This window comes from Cavia porcellus, unplaced genomic scaffold (genome assembly GCF_034190915.1).
Source record: "Cavia porcellus strain 051 isolate PalLab524CR breed Dunkin Hartley unplaced genomic scaffold, mCavPor4.1 scaffold_6, whole genome shotgun sequence".
In the NCBI taxonomy this organism is placed as follows: Eukaryota; Metazoa; Chordata; class Mammalia; order Rodentia; family Caviidae; genus Cavia; species Cavia porcellus.
The window spans coordinates 27,039,695-27,062,116 of record NW_026947489.1 but is presented as its reverse complement, the minus strand read 5'-3'; the positions used below and the strand labels follow the sequence as shown (position 1 = coordinate 27,062,116).

Here is a 22,422-nt window from a genome sequence, read left to right as displayed (position 1 = left end):
TGGTGTCACTGAAGAGATCATCAGCTGTCCCCATCTGGGCAGCATTCCTCACAGTGCCTGGCATACATGCACTTTCCTGGTTACTGGGGGCACAACCTGCAGATGCCTCCACGCACAGCCACTTGGCCCTCACAGTCATATTCTCCAAGAATCAATCCCAGGAGATCTCTAGAGCGAAAGGCATAAAGGCAGGCCAGGGCAGGATAAGGAGGAGGTGGCTGAGGGTGCTGGTGGGGGTGGAAAAGGATCAGTACAGAGCTGTTTTACCAGGTGTCAGTTGGGACCAGCCACGGCTGAAAAGGAGAGATTATTACAGACTGCATCCAGAAACCAACCAGAAAACTGGTCACGGCAAGCCCACAGCCAGCGTCCGGCACCTGGCGCTCAGAAGACTATATATCACACAGCTGTCAGGCAGATGGCAGCAATGAAGGGTGGGGGTGGGCTGGCAGGCGTGGTGTGCTGGCCAAGCAAGCAGATGGAGAAGTTGGCCATGCTGTAGGGTGGTGCTGGGCCCAAGTGGTTCTCACAGAGGGTTTCAGCAGAGGTGGCTCACCATTGTCTGGAAGGCCCTGGCAGAGGCACGCCAGTGCTCAGGTAGTGGAGCAGGACAGAGGTCTGGACAGAAAGCCCAGTGCCTGCACATCCCAGGGAAGGGTGTGCTGGTGTCCTTAGTGAGGAGGGAGAAACAGGCAGGATCTGGTCAGTATAGGCTTCTTCCAGCTGAAGATTCTGACCCTTGCTCATAGTCCTGAAGGGTGTGGCAACCATACTGAGAGATGTCTCAAAAGTGAGACATCTGCAAGTTTAGATTTTATTGGTATAAATACTGAGATGGGGGAGACGAGAGAGAGTTCTGTGCTACCAAGACACAAAGCCACCTGGAGCAGCCCCAGCTGGATTCCCTCTATCCACTAGCTCCCCTCCTTTCTCTCTTTTTTTATCTGTTGTTTTGTTTTGGGTGTTTTCGAAACAGGGTCTCACCATGTAGTTCAAGCTGGCCTCAAACTCACAGCAATCCTCCTGCTGCAGCCTCTCCAGTTCTGGGATTACAGGCATGTGCCACCACACCGGCCTTCATCTGGTTTTAGATTGTTTAAACAATTTTTGATTGGCCCCATATAAGGAAATCCCCCTGGCAGTTGAAAATGTCTGCTCTGGTACTGTTGTACTGAATTAGTGACAGGGTGGAGAAATCTAGTCTTTTTTTTTTTTTTTTTTTTTTTTACCAGTTATCCAAGTAGGAGAGAAATCTACTCTTGATAGTTTTTTTCCATAGCCCAATTTTGTTAGCTAACATTTATTAAACCCTATGTTCGAGGCACTGTTCTGAGTAATTTACACATGTGGTTATCAACTCATTTAATCCCTTGTACCTCTATAGTAGCTACTATTACCATTTTATTTCACAAATGGGGTCACAGAAAAGCACAGAAACCAAAACACTTACACAGAAGCCACGCTCCAAGACTCCTGAACCACACTCCTCCTTTCATCAGATTTCTCTTTGGCTCTGGAGCCTGCTGCTTTCAGCTCTCCACCTCCAGATTTCCCAAGCCCACACCCTCAGAACTGGTCTTTTGTTACTTCCTTAAGGGCAGCTGTTGGGAAGTTTTATGTCATGTGTATTTTACCACAAGGTAGAAAAACAAATTAAAAAAAAAAAAAGAGCAAGCCAGATGTGCTGGTACACATCTGTAATCTCAGCACTTGAAAGGCTGAGGCTGGAGAATTGCTGTGAGTTTGAGGTCAGCCAGGACTATAGAGAGAGTCCAAGGCCAGCCTATACTACACAGTGAGACACTGTCAAGAACCCAAAAAGTCAAAAAGAAAAAAAAAAAAAAAGGAGCAGCTGTTAAAGGTTATCTAGGAGAGGGCTGGAGATTTAGCTCAGCGACATAAGCAACTGCCTGACAAGTGCAAAATCCTGAGTTCAATCCCCGTACCACAATAAATAAATAAATGTTACCTAGGAGAAAAAGAGGAAGAGGACTACCTCAGTCTCACCCTTCTTGTCCCGTCACTGCCCAGCCCCAGCCTCAGCATCACTCACCCCCTTGATGTTGCTCATTGGCACCAGGCTCTTGCTTGTCTAGAGTGGAGAGAGTTCATCTTGCAAGGAGTAACTCAGATCCGCCCTTCCTGGAAGGCAGTGTGGAGAGGGACTTTCCCCTGTGCATAGCAGACCACCTCAAAGAGCATCCTTAGAGCCCAGCTCCCTTGGCGGGGTAAGCAGGCTCAACAAACCCTGCAAAAAGTAAGGGGTAGCTCCCTCCCCTACAGACCTGTGCCACACCAGACTCTCTGCTGCCTGCAGTGCTCTCTAACAGCAGCTGTAGTAGCAGAGGAAACGACCAGTCAGCAGCCAGGGTGTAGTCAGAGGGCCCATCTGGGCACATGGGGGCTATGTTAGGACAGTGTCATTCATCCCCAGGAACAGCACCTCCATGAGTCCATCCAGAACACCTGTCTGACGTGCCAGGAAGTCCTAGGAAGTCTGCTTCTGTCCCAGCAATGCCAGCACATCCTCTAGTAGCCCTAGTATTGGCTCCCATTCCAGACTACCTGCCAGGGTCACTAGGAAATCATGGAGCTGGAGGTCAGGGAGCTGGAGAGGTGGGCACTTTCACACTAGTCCTTGCTCCATTCTCCCAGGCTCAAAGGAAGAAGAAATGGTGGTAAGCAGTTGGAACACTAGGGAGCTTGGTCCAGAGTGGAGGGAAAACTTCAGGAAGGACAGACCAGAGCCCAGGGACTATGATCCAGTAGGAGCCAGTCACTGTAAGCAGAGAAATCCAGTGGCCACTAGAGGGTAGAGACCCAGGGCCCTGCCTCTGAGCACAATTGTCTGTCTGGATCTAAAGGTGAAGAGAGATCATGGTCAGCTGAGCCCCACTCATTGGCCTGTAATAAGTCATAGCCTACTTTCTTAGCCCTCACTGTAGCCAGTAGTATGGGTCTGTCCCTCCTTATGCCTTTAGCTTTTCTCTAGCTGCATATCTTCCACCTTCTTAAGTCTCTTTTCCAGCAACCCTCCCGCCCCCCAAACCTGCTCACCTCTCCTCTCACCTGTGCAGCCGCAGTAGCAACAGCAGCAAGAGGAACCAGAACCAGGTTTCCAGTGTAGGAACTAGAATTGAGCTCTGGTATTCTTGCCTCCTGAGGGACAGCTAGGAGAGGGCAGGGGACTGCAGGCAGCCTGAGGTTCCACCAAAGCTGTAGCATGGTCCATCAGGAAACTATATGATAACCTGACAATAAGTTTGTTACCTGAGCCACTGAATATCTGATCCTTTGGCTCTGGAGAAGAGTGTGCTTCTATGGGGGTGAGGGGCAGAAGGGTTTGAGTTGGGAACCTGGGATGCAAAAAGAAAGAGGCAGACATGGAGATGGAGAATTGGAGACCATGGTGTCATATAGTGACCATCATGTCAACTCAGATAGATTGCAAACACCTGGCAGATCAACGGAGCAGAGTTCTGGGTGTGTCTGGATGACTGACCTGCAGGCCAGCATACTGAGGAAGAACCAGCCTGAATGTGGGTGGCCCCAATTTAGAGGCTTATAGCCTGGATGGCATAAAAAAAGAAAGAAGAAAGTTTCCTGCTTTGGAAGAGCTCCATTTTTTGCCGCTGCCTTGGATATCAGTCTCCATTTTCTTCAGCCTTTTAGAAGACACCAGTGACGCTATAGAGACCTCTCAGGCCTTTAACCTTGGACTGGTGCTGTATCCTTGATCCTTCTTATTCTGCAGTTTCCTAGGCCTGAGCAGCTGCTGGCTCTTCTGGCTCTCCAGTTTGCAGGCATGGTGTGGACTGTCCTGCCTCTGATCCTGTGAGCACACGTAAGAATCCCCTCGCACAATCATACACTAGATTTCATTGATTCTGTTCCTCTAGAGAATCCTAACTCATATATAGTGTCTGCAGAAAAATGTAAGAAGACGAAGAGTGTACAAAGAAGCCCAAGAAGCAAGTAGGATTTAGGAAACTGAGAAGAAAAAAGCCCAACAGAAAATAACTTGGCAGTCAGGTATAAGCAGAGGAATAATGAAGACAAAGGCCCGGTCCAGTGATGGAGCATTTAAAAAAAAGGAGCTGCTTTAGATTCGCTACCTAGAACCCCAAAATGTGAACATCTGGGCAGGACCCTGGAGAGCACATAGACAAACCATTCAAGGCCTTTATTTCACTCCAGCTCCACACAGTAATTTGCACTGAGGCACCACCTAACCCTATTTTCCGGGCCCTCTTTCCTTAGAACCCTTTTTCATTCTCTCCCTGAGGCCAACATGTTCAACACTATTGCCCTAGAAGAGTCATTTAGGATCACAGAATTTTAGAGATAGAATGGACACAAAGGACCAGGGATATGGTTCAGCAGCACAGTGCCTGCCTGGCAAGGGCAAGGTCCCAAGTTCAATTCCCAGTAACCCTCCCCCTCCAAAAGAAAGGAAAAGAAAAGAACACAAAAAATTCTTTGGGGAAAAAAACCTTCCATTTGATCTACAAGGAAATTGAAAGCCCCAACCACCAAGATAGTTGGGGATAGTGCTGGGCTTTCCCAAAGCCCATCCAAATTAGGTCTGTAAAATTATAAGTTGCAGCAGAGCCTAGTGTAATCCCAGCACTCAGGAGGCTGAGGCAGGAAGATTGCCATGAGTTTGAGACCAGCCTGAGCTGCATAAGTGAATTCAAGACTAGCTGCACTACATAGTGAGAACCTGTCTCAAACAAACAAACAAAAAATCCAAATTATAAGTTGTATACTTTTGACAAATCTGTTTGACTTATAGTTGATTGAATCTGCAGTTGTGGAGCCCTAGGATAAGGGATTGATGGCAGAACACATTGAGTCAGACAGCAGTGGGAACAATGAGGATTCCCAAAACGAGCATGAGAAATTTCTTGGCAGCCCACACGATGCCTCGCCAAGCAGTTGATTAAGTGATTCTTTTGCTGCCAAGGATTCGGAGAATGTGCTAACTGAGCACTTAGGGTTTCAGGCCAAGGCATCAGGCTATTTGAGTTCTTGTGGTTACTGCTTGGTTACTGCTTTTAGTTGTGTAAGATTCAACAAGGAAAAGACAAGTTCCAACCTAGGAATGCCATAAAAGCAGAGAAAAACAGAGCAGCACACTGAAACTACAGGATCCAGAACAAAAAACTCATCATGTGCCTAGGATACATGAAACAGGTGAGCCTGGAGGGATGGTCAGAATTTTCTGATCTGACAATGAGAATGGATGGAGTCCTAGGAAAGCCAAAGGGGTCGACAGCACTGAAACATTTCCAAAACCTCTCATGGCACACTCTCCATCCGACAAGAAGAGAGGCCTCTCTTGGTAATGCCTGATTGACTGTTTGGTTGGTTGATTTTGTTTTTTGTTTTTTGTTTGTTTGTTTCTTTCTTTCTTTCTGGTTTGCCTTTTGTAACTGAGATATTTATTGCTTACTAGCTAAGTATTTTCCACAATTTCCAGGTCCCTTGCAGGAAGGTGAGCTCAGGCGATTGGCTGTGTCCAGTGAATGATAACTGACCACAGACTTGAAGACCTTGCGAATTTCTCTCTGACAGGCTCTCTCTGTCGAGGCACTTGGGACACTGCATGTTGACATGATGGTGTCACAAGGCTAAAGTAGCCTGAAGTTCCAAATAACCTCACAATATTTATAGTGGACCCTCATTGTGTGTAAGCTCTGTATTGTGAATTTGCCTAAGCACTAACTTTATTGTAACCCCAAAATCAATACTTGCAGCATTTTTAAAAATCACCTGGAGGGATTTGAGCTAAATAACAGACATGTGAGCCAGGCATTGTGGCACAGGCCTGTAACCCCAGCACTCGGGAGGCTGAAGCAAGAGGATCGCTACAAGTTCAAGGCCAGCCTGTATTATTAGCCAGACCCTGTCTCAAAAAGCGAAAAGGCAAAAACAAAAACAAGACAAAGCAAAAATAAACCAGATGTGCAAAACCCTGGAAAGTTTGAGCCGTTTGGCATACACATTCCCAGGTGAGGTCCAACAAAGTGGTGTTCCACTCTTCCTGTTTCAGCTCTTGTTGGTGGCCTTTTGCAGCCTCGTGTCACACTTTTTGGACTTTTACACGTTTTGTTGGAAATCTCACTGCTTAAAAATGGCCCTCATGGGGCTGGGGGTTTAGCTCAGCGGCATAAGCGCCTGCCTTGAAAGCAGGCAGTCGTGAGTTTGATCCCCGGTACCGATACAAAGGAAAAAGACAAAAAAAAAAAAAAAAAAAAAAAAAAAAATGGCCCTCATGCCAGGGAATTAGCTCAGCGGCACAAGGTCATGAGTTCGATCCCAAGTACGCGTCCTGCCCTGCCAAAAATGACCGTCAGTTGGATGTGGTAGCACACGCCTGTAATCTCAACACTTCAAAAGCTGAGGCAGGAGGATCACCACAAGTCTAAGCCAACTGGGCTACATAATGAGACCTCATCTCAAAAAAAAAAGGCCCTCAAACTTAAGGCTAAAGGGCTGTATGATCTTCCTAATGGGCTGATGGCCACAAGTTCAATGTCAATAAAAAACATATACTGTAAATGTGTATGTGTGTGTTTAAGTGTATTTATGAGGCAGGATCTCACTGTGTAGTCCAGGCTGGACTTGAACTCCCTATATATCCCAGCTACCTCAAACTTTCTGTAGCAATCCTCCTGCCTCAGCCTCCTGAGGTCTACAATTACAGGCATGCAGCACCATGCCCAGTTTAAATAACATATATTAAACAGGTGTCTATAAAAAGAAACACACAAAAACAAGGTTATGTATGATCATTTGCTAAAAATGTGGCTGGGCAAATGGAGATGTCTAGTAGGGAGCTGGATATTGTAGTTCTCCTGGAACTTTTTGTGTCTTTTTTGTTTGTTTGTCTTTTTGAGAAGAGTCTCACTATGAAGTTCATGCTGGCCTTGAATTCACTTTGTAACTGAGACTGGTCTCAAAGTCAAAACAATCCTCCTGCCTTCGCCTCCCAAGTGCTGGGATTACAGGCATGCTCTACCATGCCAGGCTTCGTGTGCCTTTTTTTCCATACCAGGGATTGAACTCATGACCTCAGACTTGCCAGGCAGGCATTTATGTCATGTGTCTTTTTGAAACAGGGTTTCACTAGGCAGTTCAGGCTGGCCTTGAACTCACTTTGTAGCCCAGGCTGGCCTTCAACTCAGCAGTCCTCCGGTCTCAACCTCTTTTATAGGCGAAATATAACTCCCAACCTGCTAGATGTTCAAAACACTGAGTTCATGTTCTCTAAAATTGAGGAATAAACTCTAGGAAAAACAGGCTAAGAGTAGGAAGGATTTATTGAGAGAAAGCAAGCTTCTGTGGAAGAGGGGCAGAAGGGGGCCAGGAAAGTGAGTTGCCCACCAACCCTGCTTCTCAAGCCACAAGGTGAGGTAGGTTTAAAGTGGGACAGAACTATAATCAATCAATAAGATTAGGAGCATTGCTTAGGTAATACTGATCCAAAGGAAAATAATAGGATGGCTCTGAGGTGGGACAAAACTATGGTCGATTAATAGGGTTATAAGTCACTTGTGTAATGATGATTAAACTGGGGGTCAAATAGGGTAGCAAGTCACATAGCAAGCACACATGGGATGCACATTGACATTCTTGGAAGGGGTGGGTTAAGGAGGTTTGGTCCTCCACCCCAAAGTGACTGATGTCTAGAATACCATCCCTAGAGGAAGTATATGGGTGAGTAGTTTCTCTTTTTCCTGAAGCCTGGCTTTTAGTGAATATGCCTCCAACCACCGTTGTCTTCTGTAGTGATCTCTCTAGGGCCCAACCCTGTCTGACTGCCTACAATATTTCTACCTAATTTAGCTGTCTATAATACTGGGATTATAGGAATGTGCCACCACGCCCGGCACTCCCTGAAGTTTTAAAGAGCGGTCTGGGCTGAAAATGGATTTTAAAGTCCTTAGCATACATCACATGGTAGTTTGAAACAATAAAAATGGATGAACCTAGTGAGAGTTGTAGAATAAGAGCAAAAATAACTGAGAGCCATACATTTAAAGCTTGGAAAGATGACCAGCAACAAAATAGAGGGAGCCAGGCATAGTGACACAGCCCTGTAATCCCAGCACTGGGAGGCTGAGGCAGGTGAGTTTGAGGCCAGCCTGAGCTACATAGTGAGTACAAGACCAGCCAGGACTACATAGTAAGACCTCTTCTCAAAAGGAAAGAAAGAGAAGAAAAGAAAAGAAGGAAGAAAGAAAATGGAGAAAAGTCATTGAAAGGAAAACCTGAAGAGAGATCTGGTAACCAATGTGAGGGCTTGGAAGACGGTAGAGGTATGTGAGAACGCAGCCTCGCTGTGATTCAGAGCCCAGACACTGAAAAATAACAATTTTGGGGAAAAAAGAAAAGATAGAAGCAAGATTTCCAGGAACTAAGAAGGATCTGACGGGAAAATTAAAACCTACAGAGAAACTGAAGAGACGAAACACAATTTGGAGAAGGGAAGGGACAGTCTGCACTTTCCGCCTGGCTCCGGGCTGGGTTAGTGGCTCACAGGAAAGGGACACTGAAGCTACAGAGACAAAGTGAGAGCTGGGGACAGAAGGCCAGAGCTTCAGAGGTGAAATGTGGTGAAACAGACAGCTGGGTGCTCAGCCAAAGGGCTGATGCTTAAACCCGGGGCTCAGAGCAGCTTCACTTCAGGGCTCTCAGTTCTATGTTCCAAAAGTGGCTGGGCAAGAGGTAACCAGCGGAGACCTCAGTCAGGGAGCAGGCTGGAAGGAGACACCCGGAGGGGCTGGAGCTAGATAACACAGACCTCACTCCCACGGCCAGAGGCCACGCTCAGCCTGAGTAGCTCTGGATTTGAAGTCACTGCACTGGTGCCTCCACCCTAATCCTACTGCCTGCTGGTGCCTGCATCCAGCACAGATCTGCCTCATCTACCAGCATGAGCAGGGACATGTCTTACTTAGATACCACCCCAAAATGGTAGATCCCAGAAGAAAATCACATATTCAGAGACATTTTTCTTTTTGTAGTATAGTGGGGTTTTTTTTAAGTCTTTTATTTTTTTGGTGCTGGGGATCAAACTCACAACCTGGCATTTGCCAAGCAGGCACTTAGGCCACTGAGTAAACCCACAGCCCTGACATTTTTCTTTTTGAATGTGAGCATTTTATTTGTTTTGAGACAGGGTCTCACTGTGTAGTACAGGCTGGTCTGTTATTCATGGTGATCCTGCTGTCTCAACCTTCCAAACACTAGTATTACGGGATGCCCACCATGCCTGGCTGTGGTTTTGTTTTGCTCTTCATTTTTCTTCTTTCCTTTCCTCCTTTCTTCTTCACCATTTTACTGGAGTTTGGGGAATTTTCTTGCCTTTTTTTCCTGGCTTCTTACCCCATTTTCTTACTTCATTTTTCCTCTTCTGCCTTTTAATTTTTTTTTTTTTTTGCCTTTTAATTTTCTTCCTCTAACTTTTCTGTTATTTTTACTCCTCATATAATTCTTTTTTCCTCCCTTTTTTCTTTTATTCTCTATTTCTCATCTGTTTTTGCTCTTACCTTTTCTTAATGCTATAATCATCCTTCTGCTCCCCAGTAGGATCCTTTGTACCATTTCTGCCTCCTTCTTCTCACGTCATGTAGTTTAAAGTTCCAGATTTTTCTTCTTGTAGTCCCCATTCTCCATCCCCTATCTCTGTAGCCACTTGCCAGTCCAATTATTTAAATGCAGGCTGACCAAAAGGTGCATATTTTTCATTAATTTTTATAAGATAATATAACAGGAAATATAAAAACAACAATTTATTGAATTTATTCAATACAAGAATTGAGTGGATGGAATGACAGCTCCCTGAGAGATGCTTAGGAGAGTATGCAAACAAACATGCTGCCCACGTAACATTTAAGTAGTTAATAGGATAACCATAAAGTTTTATTAATCTTTAGACAGTTAACTCTATTAAAATTACCGTTGAACTCTTTTGTTCCATTAGCAGAAATATAGCTGTTGCATTTAGTATATATTTGTTGTAGCTTGGCATAACTGATGCCATCTTGAGCCTTGCACTTAACTAGTGTCCTCCTGTATTTGACCCAGGAAAATGGAAAATTACTCAGGGTATAAGTCCCATGAGAAAAGCAGAATGGGCTGTACCCACAGGAGAAAAATTAGCCGGCTCAACCAAAGCAGCAGGGACAGATGTCAACCAAAAACTAATGTAAGATTTTAACTAAATTGTTTCCAACAAGATGTCTTTTTGTGGTTCTCTGTTTAAAAGCTTTGTAATTTTCAGGGGCTGGGGATTTAGCTCAGCAACATAGGTGCCTACTTGCAAGTAGGCAGTCGTGAGTTCGATCCCTGGTACTGATAAAAAGGAAAAAGACAAAAAAAAAAAAAAAAAAAAAAAGCTTTGTAATTTTCCAGTTCAGGGCCAGTTGGTTAGACAATGAAACAGGTCCACGAGAGTGGTCGCTGAGCGCTAATTAAATTCCATATTTATCAATTTGGCTACTTGGATTCCTATATTGCTTACGAATACACTTCAATAGCTGTAAGTCAATATTTGGAGTGTCTGGCCAGGAATATAGCTTAGTGGCCTGCCCGACAATCACAATGTCCTGAGTTTGATTTCTGGTACCAACCCCCCTACAAAAATATATTTGGAGTGTCTTAATCTTTACACCATAATCGTGAATTTCTTCCATAGGATTAAGGGTGTTACTTTTTTTTTTGAGACAGGGTCTCTCTGTGTAGCTCAGGAACTACACGAAGTGCTGGAACTCAGCAATCCTTTTGCCCTCCTGGGTGCAGGGATTGTAAGTATAAGTGGATCTTACAGTATGTTAATACCCAATTTGTCTTGGACAATACTACTGTAGCTGATTTGTTTGATATTTATCAGGGTTGCATCATTGTTGATACTAATGGGTTTTCTCTATAAACCAGCACTCAGTTTACTTTTGTGACTTTAACAATAGTACTGGGTACTGGGTACTGTAATCCCAGCACTAGGGAAGCTGAAGCACAAGGATTACAAGAGTTTGAGGCCAATTTGGGCTATGTAGTGAGTTCAAGGCCAACCTGAGCTATACACAAGACTGTCTCAAAACAAAAACAAAAACAAATTTTAAAAAACACAAAAACAAGCCAGGTGTGGTAGCACATGCCTGTAATCCCAGCACTGGGGAGGCTAAAGCAGGACTGTTTTGAGTTTGAGACCAGTCTGGGCTACAAAGTGAGCTCAAGGCCCAACCTGAACTACATAGTGAGACCCTGTCTCAAAAAAGAAAAAAGAAAAAACGATAAAACAGAAACGCCTAATCTACTGGAAGGCAAAATAGATAAAACTCTTTTTCTTTGTTCTGTTTTTTGACGCAAGGTTCCACCATGTAGTTCAGGCTGCCCTTGAATTCACAGTGCAGCCCAGGATAACTTTGAATTTCAGTGATCCTCCTACCTCATCCCCACAAGTGCTGAGATTACAGCCATGTGCCATCACACCTAAAACTCTTACATAGGCATAGGTGAAGATTTTCTGAACAAGACCCTGGTTGTACAAGGAATAATACCAAGAATCAAAAAGAAATCAAATTAAAAAACTTCTGCACAATAAAGGAAATCACCAATACAGTGAAGAGACACCCTCCAGCAGGGAATTTTTAAAAAATATAATAAAGACTTCCTATGCAGTTCAGTCTGGCCTTGAACTCATTATGAAACCCAAGCAGTCCTTGAATTTGAGACAAATTTCCTGTCTCAGTCTCCTAAATGTTAGGATTATAGATGTGAACCACCATACCAGGCTGTATAGACAATTCTCAGATAAAGAAGTATAAATGGGGGCTGGGGATTTAGCTCAGCGGCATAAGTGCCTGCTTTGCAAGCAGGCAGTCGTGAGTTCGATCCCTGGTACCGATAAAAAGGAAAAAGACAAAAAAAAAGAAGTATAAATGGTCAATAAGTACATAAAGAAAGTTCAACAATTCTGGCTGTTCAAGAAATACACATTAAGGCAACACTGAGATTCCATCTCACTGCAGAAAGAATGACTATCCTTAAGAAACCAAAGCTGGGCATGGTGGTACGTCCCTATAATCCCAGCACTCTGGACCTGAGGCAGGAGAATCACCATGAGTCCAAGGCCAGCCTGAGCTACAGGTGAATTCAAGAAAAAATTAAATAATAACAAATGCTGGAGAGGCTGCAAAGATAAAGTGTAATCCTTCTTTCTTGCTGAGAATGTAAACTGTCTGGCCACTATAGAAATCAGGATGAAGATATCTCAAAAAACTAAAACTTGAAATTCTAGCTATTTCCCTTCTGTATATTGTCCCCAAAAAGTTGAAGACATCATATTATAGTGATGCATACATGGCCATATTAATAACAGCACAATTCATAACAGTCAAATCTCAGTAGCAGTCTATAAATTGATAAAGAACAGATGAACTGATAAAGAAAACATGATAAAGTAGGGTAAATTTCAGTTATTTGTAGGAAAATGTGAGACCACAATGCTGAGTGAAAAAATTAGACACAGTGGCCAGGGATATAGCTCAGTAGCACAGCACCTGCCTGGCAAGTGCAAGGTCACCAGTTCAATTTCTGGCACAAAAATAAATCAATTTTAAAAAGACACAAAAATTTATAATAATCCAACATGGCCAATGTATCTAAAAGTATACCTCAAATTAGTATACTTGTTTTACGTACCTTATAAGGATGTTTTGGACTAAGAATCTCACTTCTGTAATCTGTGTTTATGATAATTAACTTGATAAAAACTTATAAAATAAGTAAATTTGATATTGGCAAAAAAATTCTTTTAAAGGCAGTGGAGGGGAAGGGAAAAAAAGAATTGAAATGTAATATATACATGTATCAATTCCCACAATGATTGTAATTATTATATACTATAACCATGTACTAATAAAAATATATGTATTTGTTTTGTTTTTTGAGACAGGATCTCACTATGTAGCCCAAGTTGACCTCAAATTTCAGTAATCCTCCTGTCTTGGCCTCTAGAGTGCTGAAAGTATAGTAGTGTGCCAACATTCTCAGCTATAAAGATTTTTTTTTGTCTTTTTGAGACAGGTTCTCACTATGCAGTTCAGGCTGGCTTTGTGCTTACTTTGTAGCCCAGGCTGGTCTTGAACTTGTAACGATCCTTCTGCTTTAGCCTCCCGAGTACTGGGATTATAGGTGTGCACCACCATGCTCAGAAAAGATATTTTTAACTGGGGATATAGCTCAATTGTTCAGTGCCTGCCTGGCAAGCATGAGGTTGTAAATTTGATTCCCAGTACCAAAATAAATGAGATATTTCTTTAAAAGAAATGGGATCAAGAGAATGATGGAAGAGCAAGGAGCAAGGAGGAAAGGAAAAGAGAATAAAAAGAAATTAAGATGTATTATGTACAGGTAGCAATTTCCCACACAGAATGTAAGCACTATGTGTACAAACATGTAATAACAAAAAAAAATTTTTAGCTGGACACCATGGTACATGCCTAAAATCCCAGCACTCAGGCGGCTGAGGTAGGACGATTCCCATGAGTTTCAGGCCAGCATGGACTACCTAGCAAGACCCTGTTTCAAAATCAATTTTTTTTACTGTTAAAAAAACTAATACTGGCCAGGCACGATGGCGCACACCTGTAATCCCAGCACTTGGGAGGTTGAAGCAGGAGGATCATTGCAAATTCGAGATCAGCATGGGTTACAAAGTGGGCTCAAGGCCAGCCTGAACTGCTTAGGGAGAGCCTGTCTCAAAAGACAAAACAAAAGCAAAAACAAAAACAAAAAAACCCCCAAAACTAAAAGTAGCACCATCAAATGCTCACCTGGAACAAGAATCCCAAATGCTAGTGTGATAGTGGGAGTTCCAGAGAGGATGGCAGTGGCAGGGTGTAACAACAGCGTTTCATTTCAGGACTGACAGATCTGGACCTCATTCAGTTTAACCTCATTCAGTTGAAACTTTTAAAAATCTTTGGCAATACAGGCATGGTGGCTCACTTGGGAGGCTGAGGCAGGAGGATCGTTGCGAGTTCGAGACCAGTTTGGGCTACAAAGTGGAGCTCAAGGCCAGCCTGAACTACATAGCGAGACCTCCTCTAAAAAAAAAAAAAAAAAATCTCTGGCATTAAAACACTACCTCTTGTACTTAGAGCAAATGCAAGGCCATTGGATTTTCTGGACTTAGACCTCTTCAAACTCCTCAAAATGACAAATTTGCAGTTGGAAGGCTTAAAAAAGCATTCTATGAGTGAAAAAGCTGTTTGCCAAGGTAGAGAACAGTTAGAAATGATTCTACACAGCACCAGTGTTGCATGGTGGGTCTGCTGCTACACTTCTATTTCTCGTCATAACAGTATCAGATACGGTGTTTCAAGAGCAGGTGAAACAGTTGAAGGAGCATCAATGACATGATGTTGCAAATACAGCGCCATTAAGATAATGGAGATATCGAGCATTTTTTTGGTACCAGGAATCAAACTCACACCCTCACAATTGCCAGGCAGGCACTTGTATCACTGAGCTAAATCCCTGGCCCTCATTAAGATGATGGATAATCAAACTAAATGGATGTCTATGCTTCTAGAAGAGGGAAATAAAAAATGTGTTACAAGAGAAACATGTATTCAATTACTGAAACATTCCGGCTGCTTAATAGCTCTCTCTGGTTTCATTGCTAGGATTAACCTCAGCACTCAAATACATTGTCTCAACTATCAAAAATAAAAAGCATTATGAACCTTATTTCTGTTTTTGCATTGTGGCAGTGCTGGCCAGAGGTATTATGAGATGGATATGCAGAGGTAAGGGACTTTGGGAGCCACAGACCCAAAACCTCCCAGAATGCATGGTTAGAGATTAAAAAAAAAAAATAGTCTATAGGGCCACAAGTCCAAGTAGGATCAAAGCATATTGTCTTAAGAATGAATGCTTGGCAAGCAGGCAGTCGTGAGTTCCGGTACCGATAAAAATGAAAAAGACAAAAAAAAAAAAACAAGAATGAATGCTCGGGCTGAGGATTTAGCTCAGCGGCATAAGTGCCGGCCTGGCAAGTGCAAGGCTGTGAGTTTGATCCCCGGTTCCACAAAAAAAAAAAAAAAAAAAAAAAGAATGAATGCTCAACAGCTGGGCATGGTGGCACATGCCTGTAATCCCAGCATTCAGGAGGCTGGGGCAGGAGAATCACTGCGAGTTTGAGGCCAGCCTGGGCTACAAAGTGAGTTCAAGGCTAGTCTGAGGCATAGTGAAACTCTGTCTCAAAAAACAAAAAAAGAATGACTGTATAGCCCAACTTTGTGTGATGGTCTGGTGGCCCAGTAACTGGCCTCCTGGGCCAAGCTATACCCTGTGTCACTGCTTTGTATTGATGATATTATGTTAACCTCTGATTGCCTTGCAAATTTAAAAGCCACTGTGCAATAGTCTGAAGGAAGCCTTGCTGGCATGGTGGTGCACCATGAACAAAGACAAGGTACAGGGAACTGGCCTGTCTGTCAAATTCTTGGATGCATGGTCAGGAAAGCCAAACCCACAGTATGCCAATTAACAGGTGCATGTGGGATTACTAGGTTTTTGATGTAAGTACCAAAAGGGGCACAACACGGGACAGGGAAGATGCAGCAGAAGTTGCTTTTCCCGACTCAGGGAAGGTTGTCACATGGATGCAAGCCCTACAAATAGAGGACCCTATCCTTACCATTTACCCTAACTGTCAGTCTGGATGACGATGGATTTGGCTGGGCCCTATTGCAAAAACAGGAGAAGAAGAAGCACCCTGTTGGGATTTGGTCACAGTTGTGGAAGGGAGCTGAGAGCCAATATTCCCTGACTGAGAAAAGCTGGCAGCAGTGTATGCTGCTTTGCATGCCTGTGAGAGATCACAGGACAACAGCCTGTGGAAGTACAGACACAATACCTGATAGAGGGTTGGGTATGGACATAAACGGCCCATCCCAGAAGTGTATGGGATGCCATCAGGAATAGTGTCTGACCAGGACAAGGACCATAAAAATCCTTCAGGTTGAAGCCCTTGCTCAATGTATGGCCCAAGCTCTGAATGTTATGTGCCAAGCTTTCATGTTGCTTATGAATGAAACTTCAAATGAAAGAAAGGTGGTTTGGCAAAACTACATGTTCTTGATTTGTTAACCACAAGTACTTGTGCCCTGTTATATATAAAATGTTACGCACACACACACACACACATACACACACACCTGACCTTTGAGGGGCTGATATGTGGGTAGCTACTCAGACTGCTTCAAAGCCCAGAGGTATCTAAGGACACCTGTGACACCACCTCCCCCATCTAGTGTAGATGCACAGTGGGATACAATTACATAACCACAACAGCACAGGCAAACATGCACACTCTAGTTATGGCACTATGTAAGAATGGAAATATGAGGTATAAGACTATACAGTAAAAATGCAGGTGGATCTTCTGCTCTTGCACGAGTGTGTTCTTTAACCTTGGGACCTCATCTGTGGAAATCTCCTGGGCACCCCTGAGCAGGCAGACACAACCAAGAGAGGTGGCCAGACTGGGGAAGAAGTGGCTCTAAAATCATAACACCATATGCCAACTGGACTTGTTTTACCAAAAGAAAAAAAAAGTAAAGAAAATAAAGAAAAATATCCAGGACAGTGCACACCTATAATCCCAGCACTTGGGAGGCTGAAGCAGGAGGGTCATGACAAATTCCAGATCAGCCTGGGCTACAAAGTGAGCCCAAGACCAGCTTGAATGTATAGTGAGATCCTGTCTCAAAAAGGCAATAAATAAATAAAATAGAGGAAAATAGGAAAAGAAAATGGAAATAGGGAAAACAGAAATAGGAAAACAAGAGGAAAATACAAATGGAAAAATAAAGAGGGAAACAAAGCTGAAGAAAACAAAAGTCAACAAAGCAATTTATGCTAAACTGGGAAAAAATTATCAGAAAAAGGGGCCCATTAGTATTTTTTACAAAGGTTCGAGAACACACAAATATGAGTTCAAAACTATGAAGCTTAAAGGAACATCTCTGATCTGTCCTTTAATTTTCTCTCCCCCTCTTGCTCTCTCTCAGAAAGTCAAGAAGGAATCACTTTGATTAGTGATTTAATTTGCTGCTTGATAATGTGCTTGAAATCAGTCAGAGCTTTAGTCTTGGGAGGCATGCTTTGATCTATACTGAAAAAGCTTTGGCTGTTGTTGTCTTTTGCCCATGACAGGGTTGTGATTTGGCTCTCTTGCTCCAGGGCAGTTCACTTCTCTGGTTGCATTCTGGGACCATATTTCTGACATAGTAGGGCTCTTCCTCCCTATAACACTTCCAGAGTAGAGCTGACTTCATTTATCTCTGGATAATATTCTTTTTCTTTTTTTGTGGTACTGGCAATCAAACTACAGACCTTGCGCTTGCCAGGCAGGTGCTTTTGCCACTGAGCTACATCCTCGACCCTTTAGACCATATTCTTAAAAACTTGTCTGAATTTGACCCATGGACTCAATAAATGTAAATGTTTTAATTCAAATTGATCAGCCTTTCAGAACTGAAAATTAACTCCATTCACTTCCCTCACCCTTTGGGAGTGCTCTGAGGGAAACTGACTGGTTTTTACAGCACAGATAGTTTCACTGATAAAACAAAAAATATTTCTAGGAATCCTTATAAACTTATTATCAGTTTAAAAGAGAAACAGGTCTATTCCAATAAGACAAACCATCAACCTAAATTCCGTCTTAATAATAGTCTTTGCTTTCACAGGTATAAAAGGGTTTTTTTCCTTCTGACTTTATAGTAACAGCAAATGGCTCCCCAAGGCAGTATACTTCAGTTTCTTAGTTGTTCAGATAATGGTTTCTATTCCTGTCTCTAGGAAACAACTGGTCACTATGATGCACATTGTATAAACCAATCCCCAATTGTCAAGCTATTCTGCGTCTGTACTTCCTGCTTGCTTGTTGCATATAAGCTCCTGACCATCAGAGATAAGGGCCTGATATTTTGGGAATGATCCCAATCAGTGCCAATCAATGTAAATAAATCTGCCTCCAAATCCTCATTGTTGTTTCAGTGTTTCTGCTTGCCATTGCATCTGGTGCATCAGCCAGGAAGACTGACTATGCCGACTTGTTTGGTCACTGGTCATGGCCCTACAGATGGAGTAAGGACCTCTCTGGGTCCAAATGGGAATAGGAAGGTGCACCATAGCATCCCCTCAGAGGTCTAATCCTGGGGATCCCCACTTGAGCAGCTCACATAGGTTCCCAAAAGGAGGAGGATGCAATCTGTCTATGTGCCAGTTTGCCTGATTCTGATAAGACCCTTGGTAAAACCCCAGATACTCTGTCAGTCTTCACCAGTTCAAGCAGAAGAAGTTGAACACCTGTTGCTAGTTAAGGGCACCCTCAAGGGAAGGGAGGCTGGAATGTTTAACCTCTGAGTGCCTAATGAATGACTGTGTGAGTGAGTGGAATGGACAGTATAAGCAATAGGCTGCTCTGTCTGTGCCCTAAGACTGGGAAACACTGGTCATGACGGCTGATTGGACCCTCACCTGCAGCTCCACAATAATTCACATTCAGCATAATGGAGACCAGAGCACCCTCCTTAGCTAAGCTGCATCTAAGTTCCCACAAAGGGCATAGCCAAAAGGCAACTAAATGATCTCTCTCTAAAGGGTACCCACACTTTGTCTCTTGTGCCATCATTCAGGGCTACAAAACACACACATAAGAAGTCAGAAATGGGAATTAATCAAAACCCATAGTCCCTGACTGCAGGAAAAAGGGTTTTTACAAGTTAAAAATGAAATCAAGACCCTGTAGAAATCCAGAAAATCATCTATACTTATTTTAAAAACTTGTATTCTAATAAGATGGAAAATACAGAAGGAACAAACAGATTCCTAGATACATATGAATTACTAAAACTGAATCAAGAAGATACAAAAATCCTAAATAACCCAATATTAATAAATGAAATTAAACATGTAATTAAAAACCTATCAACAAAGGAAAACCCAGACCCTGATGTATTCACTGCTGAATTCTACAAGAAATTTCCAGAAGACCTAACACCACTACTTCTCAAACTCTTCAGTGAAACTGATAAAGAAGCAATACTCCCAAATTCATTTCTGAAAGCAAGCATTACTCTGATTCCAAAACCAGAGAAGGATCCAACTAAGAAAGAGAATTATAGCCAATCTCCCTAATGAACATTGATGTAAAAATCCTCAATAAGATACTGGCAAACAGATTGCAGCAAATCATCAGAAGATTGTACACCGTGATCAAGTGGGATTTATCCCAGGGAAGTAAGGGTGATTCAACATACATAAATCCAAAAATGTAATACATCATATTAACAGAGCCAGGACCAGGGATTTAGCTCAGCAGTGTATGTGCTCGCCTGGCAAGTACAAGGTCATGAGTTTGCTCCCTGGCACCAAAAAAAAAAAAAAAAAAAAAAAAAAAAAAAAAAAAAAGAACCAAGGACAAAAATCATCTCAATAGATGCAGAAAAAGCTTTTGAGGAAGTCCAACACCAATCATGATAAAAATTCTACAAAAATTGGAATAGATGGTCTTTATCTCAATCTGATAAAAGCTATCTATGACAAACCAACAGCCAGCATCACACTAAATGGACAAAAATTAAAAGCTTTCACTCTAAAATCAGGAACAAGACAGGGATGCCCACTGTCTCCATTCCTATTCAACATAGTCTTGGAAACGTTAGCCAGAGCAATTAGACAAGAGAAAGAAATAAGGGGCTGGGGATTTAGCTCAGTAGCATAAATGCCTGCCTTGCAAGTGTGTGGTTGTGAGTTTGATCCCCAGTACCAATAAAAAAAAGAGAGAGAAAGAAATAAAAGGAATACAGATAGGAAAGGAAGAAGCTAAATTATCATTATTTGCTGAAGACATGATACTCTACTTAGAGGACCCCAAAACTCCACCAAAAGACTTGTAGATTTAATAAGCAATAAGTAGGGGCTGGGGATTTAGCTCAGCGGCATAAGTGCCTGCCTTGCAAGCAGGCACACGTGAGTGCGATCTCCGGTACCGATAAAAAGAAAAAAGACAAAAAAAAAAAAAAAGCAATAAGTAAATTTAGTAATGTAACTGGTTATAAAGTCAACATTCAAAAATCAATAGCCTTCTTGTATACAAATAACAAACTCACAAAGAGAGGACTCAGGGAAACAATACCCTTTACAATAGCATCCCAAAAAATGAAATACCTAGGCATCAATCTAATGAAAGATGTAAAAGACCTCTACATTGAAAATTATAGTACTCTGAAAAAGGAGAGTGATGAGGATATTAGAAAATGGAGGGATATCCTGTGCTCTTGGATAGGAAGAACCAATGTAGTAAAAATGGCCATACTTCCAAAACTGCTATACAGATTCAATGCAATTCCAATCAAAATTGCAATAACATGCCTTACAGAATTAGAGAAAACAACCCTAAAATTCATCTGGAATCAGAAGAGACGTAGAATAGCAAAGACAAGACAGGGAGCATCACAATCCCTGACTTGAAATTATGCTACAAAGCTACTGTGATAAAAACAGTGAAGTACTGGCAAAAAAAAAAAAAAATAGACCTGAAGATCAATGGAATAGATTAGAAGATGCAGACATAACTGCAGATGCAATAAACTACCTTATCTTTAACAAAGATGCCAAACACATTCATTGGAAAAGAGATGGTCTCTTTAATAAATGGTGTCGGAGGGGCTGGGGATTTAGCTCAGCGGCATAAGTGCCTGCCTTGCAAACAGGCATTTGTGAGTTTGATCCCCAGTACCAGTAAAAAGGAAAAAGACAAATAAATAAATAAATAAATAAATGGTGTTGGAAAAACTGGCTTTCCACATGCTAAAGATTAAAACCAGATCCGTATCTTTCACCATGTACCAAGCTAAAATCAAAATGGATTAAAGATCTTAATATTAAAACAGAAATATTAAATCTTCTGGAAGATAGAGTAGGTAAAACTCTTGAAGACAATGGTGTAGGCAAAGACTTTATGAATCAAACCCAGATTGCACAGAACTGATCGCAAAAAAAATCAACAAATGGAAGAAAAAAGAAAAAATCAACAAATGGAATCTTATCCTACTGAAAAGCTTTTGCACAGCAAGAGAAACCACCAAGAGTGACGAGACAACCCACTGTGTGGGAGAAAATATTTGCCAGCTGTTCCTCAGATAAAGGATTACTACTAAGAATGTAAAAGAACTAAAACAAAATCAGTCCTCCTAGATTTAAAGACCCAGTTCAAAAATGGGCATCTGAGATGAACACACACTTCGCAGATGAAGAAGTACAAGCAGTAAATAAATACGTGAAAAAATGTTCAACATTACTGGCCATTCGAGAGATGCAAATTAAAACAATGCTGAGATTTCACCTTACTCCAGAAAGAATGGCTAATATTAAGAAATCAACCAATAACAAACGCTAGAGGGACTATGAGGGAAAAGGAAAGCTCCTCCACTGTTGGTGGGAATGCAAACTGGTGCAATCACTGTGGAAACTGTGACGATTCCTCAAAAAACTGGAATTGGAGGTCCCATTCGACACTGCCATCCCCTTCTAGATATCTTCCCAAAAGATTTAAAAACATCATACAACAGCAATATATGTTCACCCATGTTTATATCAGCTCAGCTTATAACAGCCAGATCTTGTAGACAACCTAAATGCCCATCACTGAGGAATGGATAAAAAAGATGTGGTATTTCTATATAATGTAATATAATTCAGCCATAAAGAATGAAAAAAATATGTCATGCATGCATAATAATCACATTGTTTCATTGGTATGTTAAGGAAGAAACATGTATTTTGACTTCAGCCACGCAACAACTCAGGCCATACCTGCCTTTACTTTAACCCACGGTGAGCCAGTCTGAGTTGACTTTTAGATGTCTTAAGAAATTTTTGATGTACTATAAGGTTTGGGTTTTTGGCATGTGGCTATCCAATTGTTTCAGTATATTTATTGAGGTTACAATTCTTTCTCCACTTAATTGCTTTTGCATCTTTGACAGAAATCAAATGTCTGTTATGTAAGTATCTATTTTGGGACTTCATATGGATACTTTGGTGGTTTGTCTATCTTGATATCAATGCCATTTTGTCATGATTGGTGTAACTTTGTGATAAGTCATGGGATTGGGGAGGGTTGAAGCTCTGATTTTGTTCCCTTTATCAAAGTTGTTCAGTCTATTTTGAGTCTTTTTTGTTTTTACAGAAATGTAAGAATTAAAAAGTTAACCTACCTGAGGGATGATGTTGGTGGTTTGGTAGGGGATGGTGTTTTCTGGTCTTTGTTGTTTTCTTCTGTTCATTTTTTATTTCATTCTGTCTTTTATTTTTAATTTCTCAGGGAAAGAT

At 42.1% G+C, this 22,422-nt stretch overlaps 1 protein-coding gene across 1 annotated transcript in view; it reads right to left on the bottom strand.

Annotated features, from left to right (window-relative positions):
- Positions 1-596: 596 nt before the first annotated feature.
- Strc (stereocilin) overlaps positions 597-22,422 on the bottom strand; it is a 39,198-nt gene continuing 17,372 nt past the window's right edge. The window contains 5 exon segments of the mRNA XM_023567492.2: positions 597-2,104; positions 2,107-2,282; positions 2,284-2,392; positions 2,395-2,702; positions 3,070-3,170. Coding sequence (XP_023423260.1) covers positions 2,046-2,104; positions 2,107-2,282; positions 2,284-2,392; positions 2,395-2,702; positions 3,070-3,170 — 753 coding nt within the window. The 3' untranslated portion in view covers positions 597-2,045.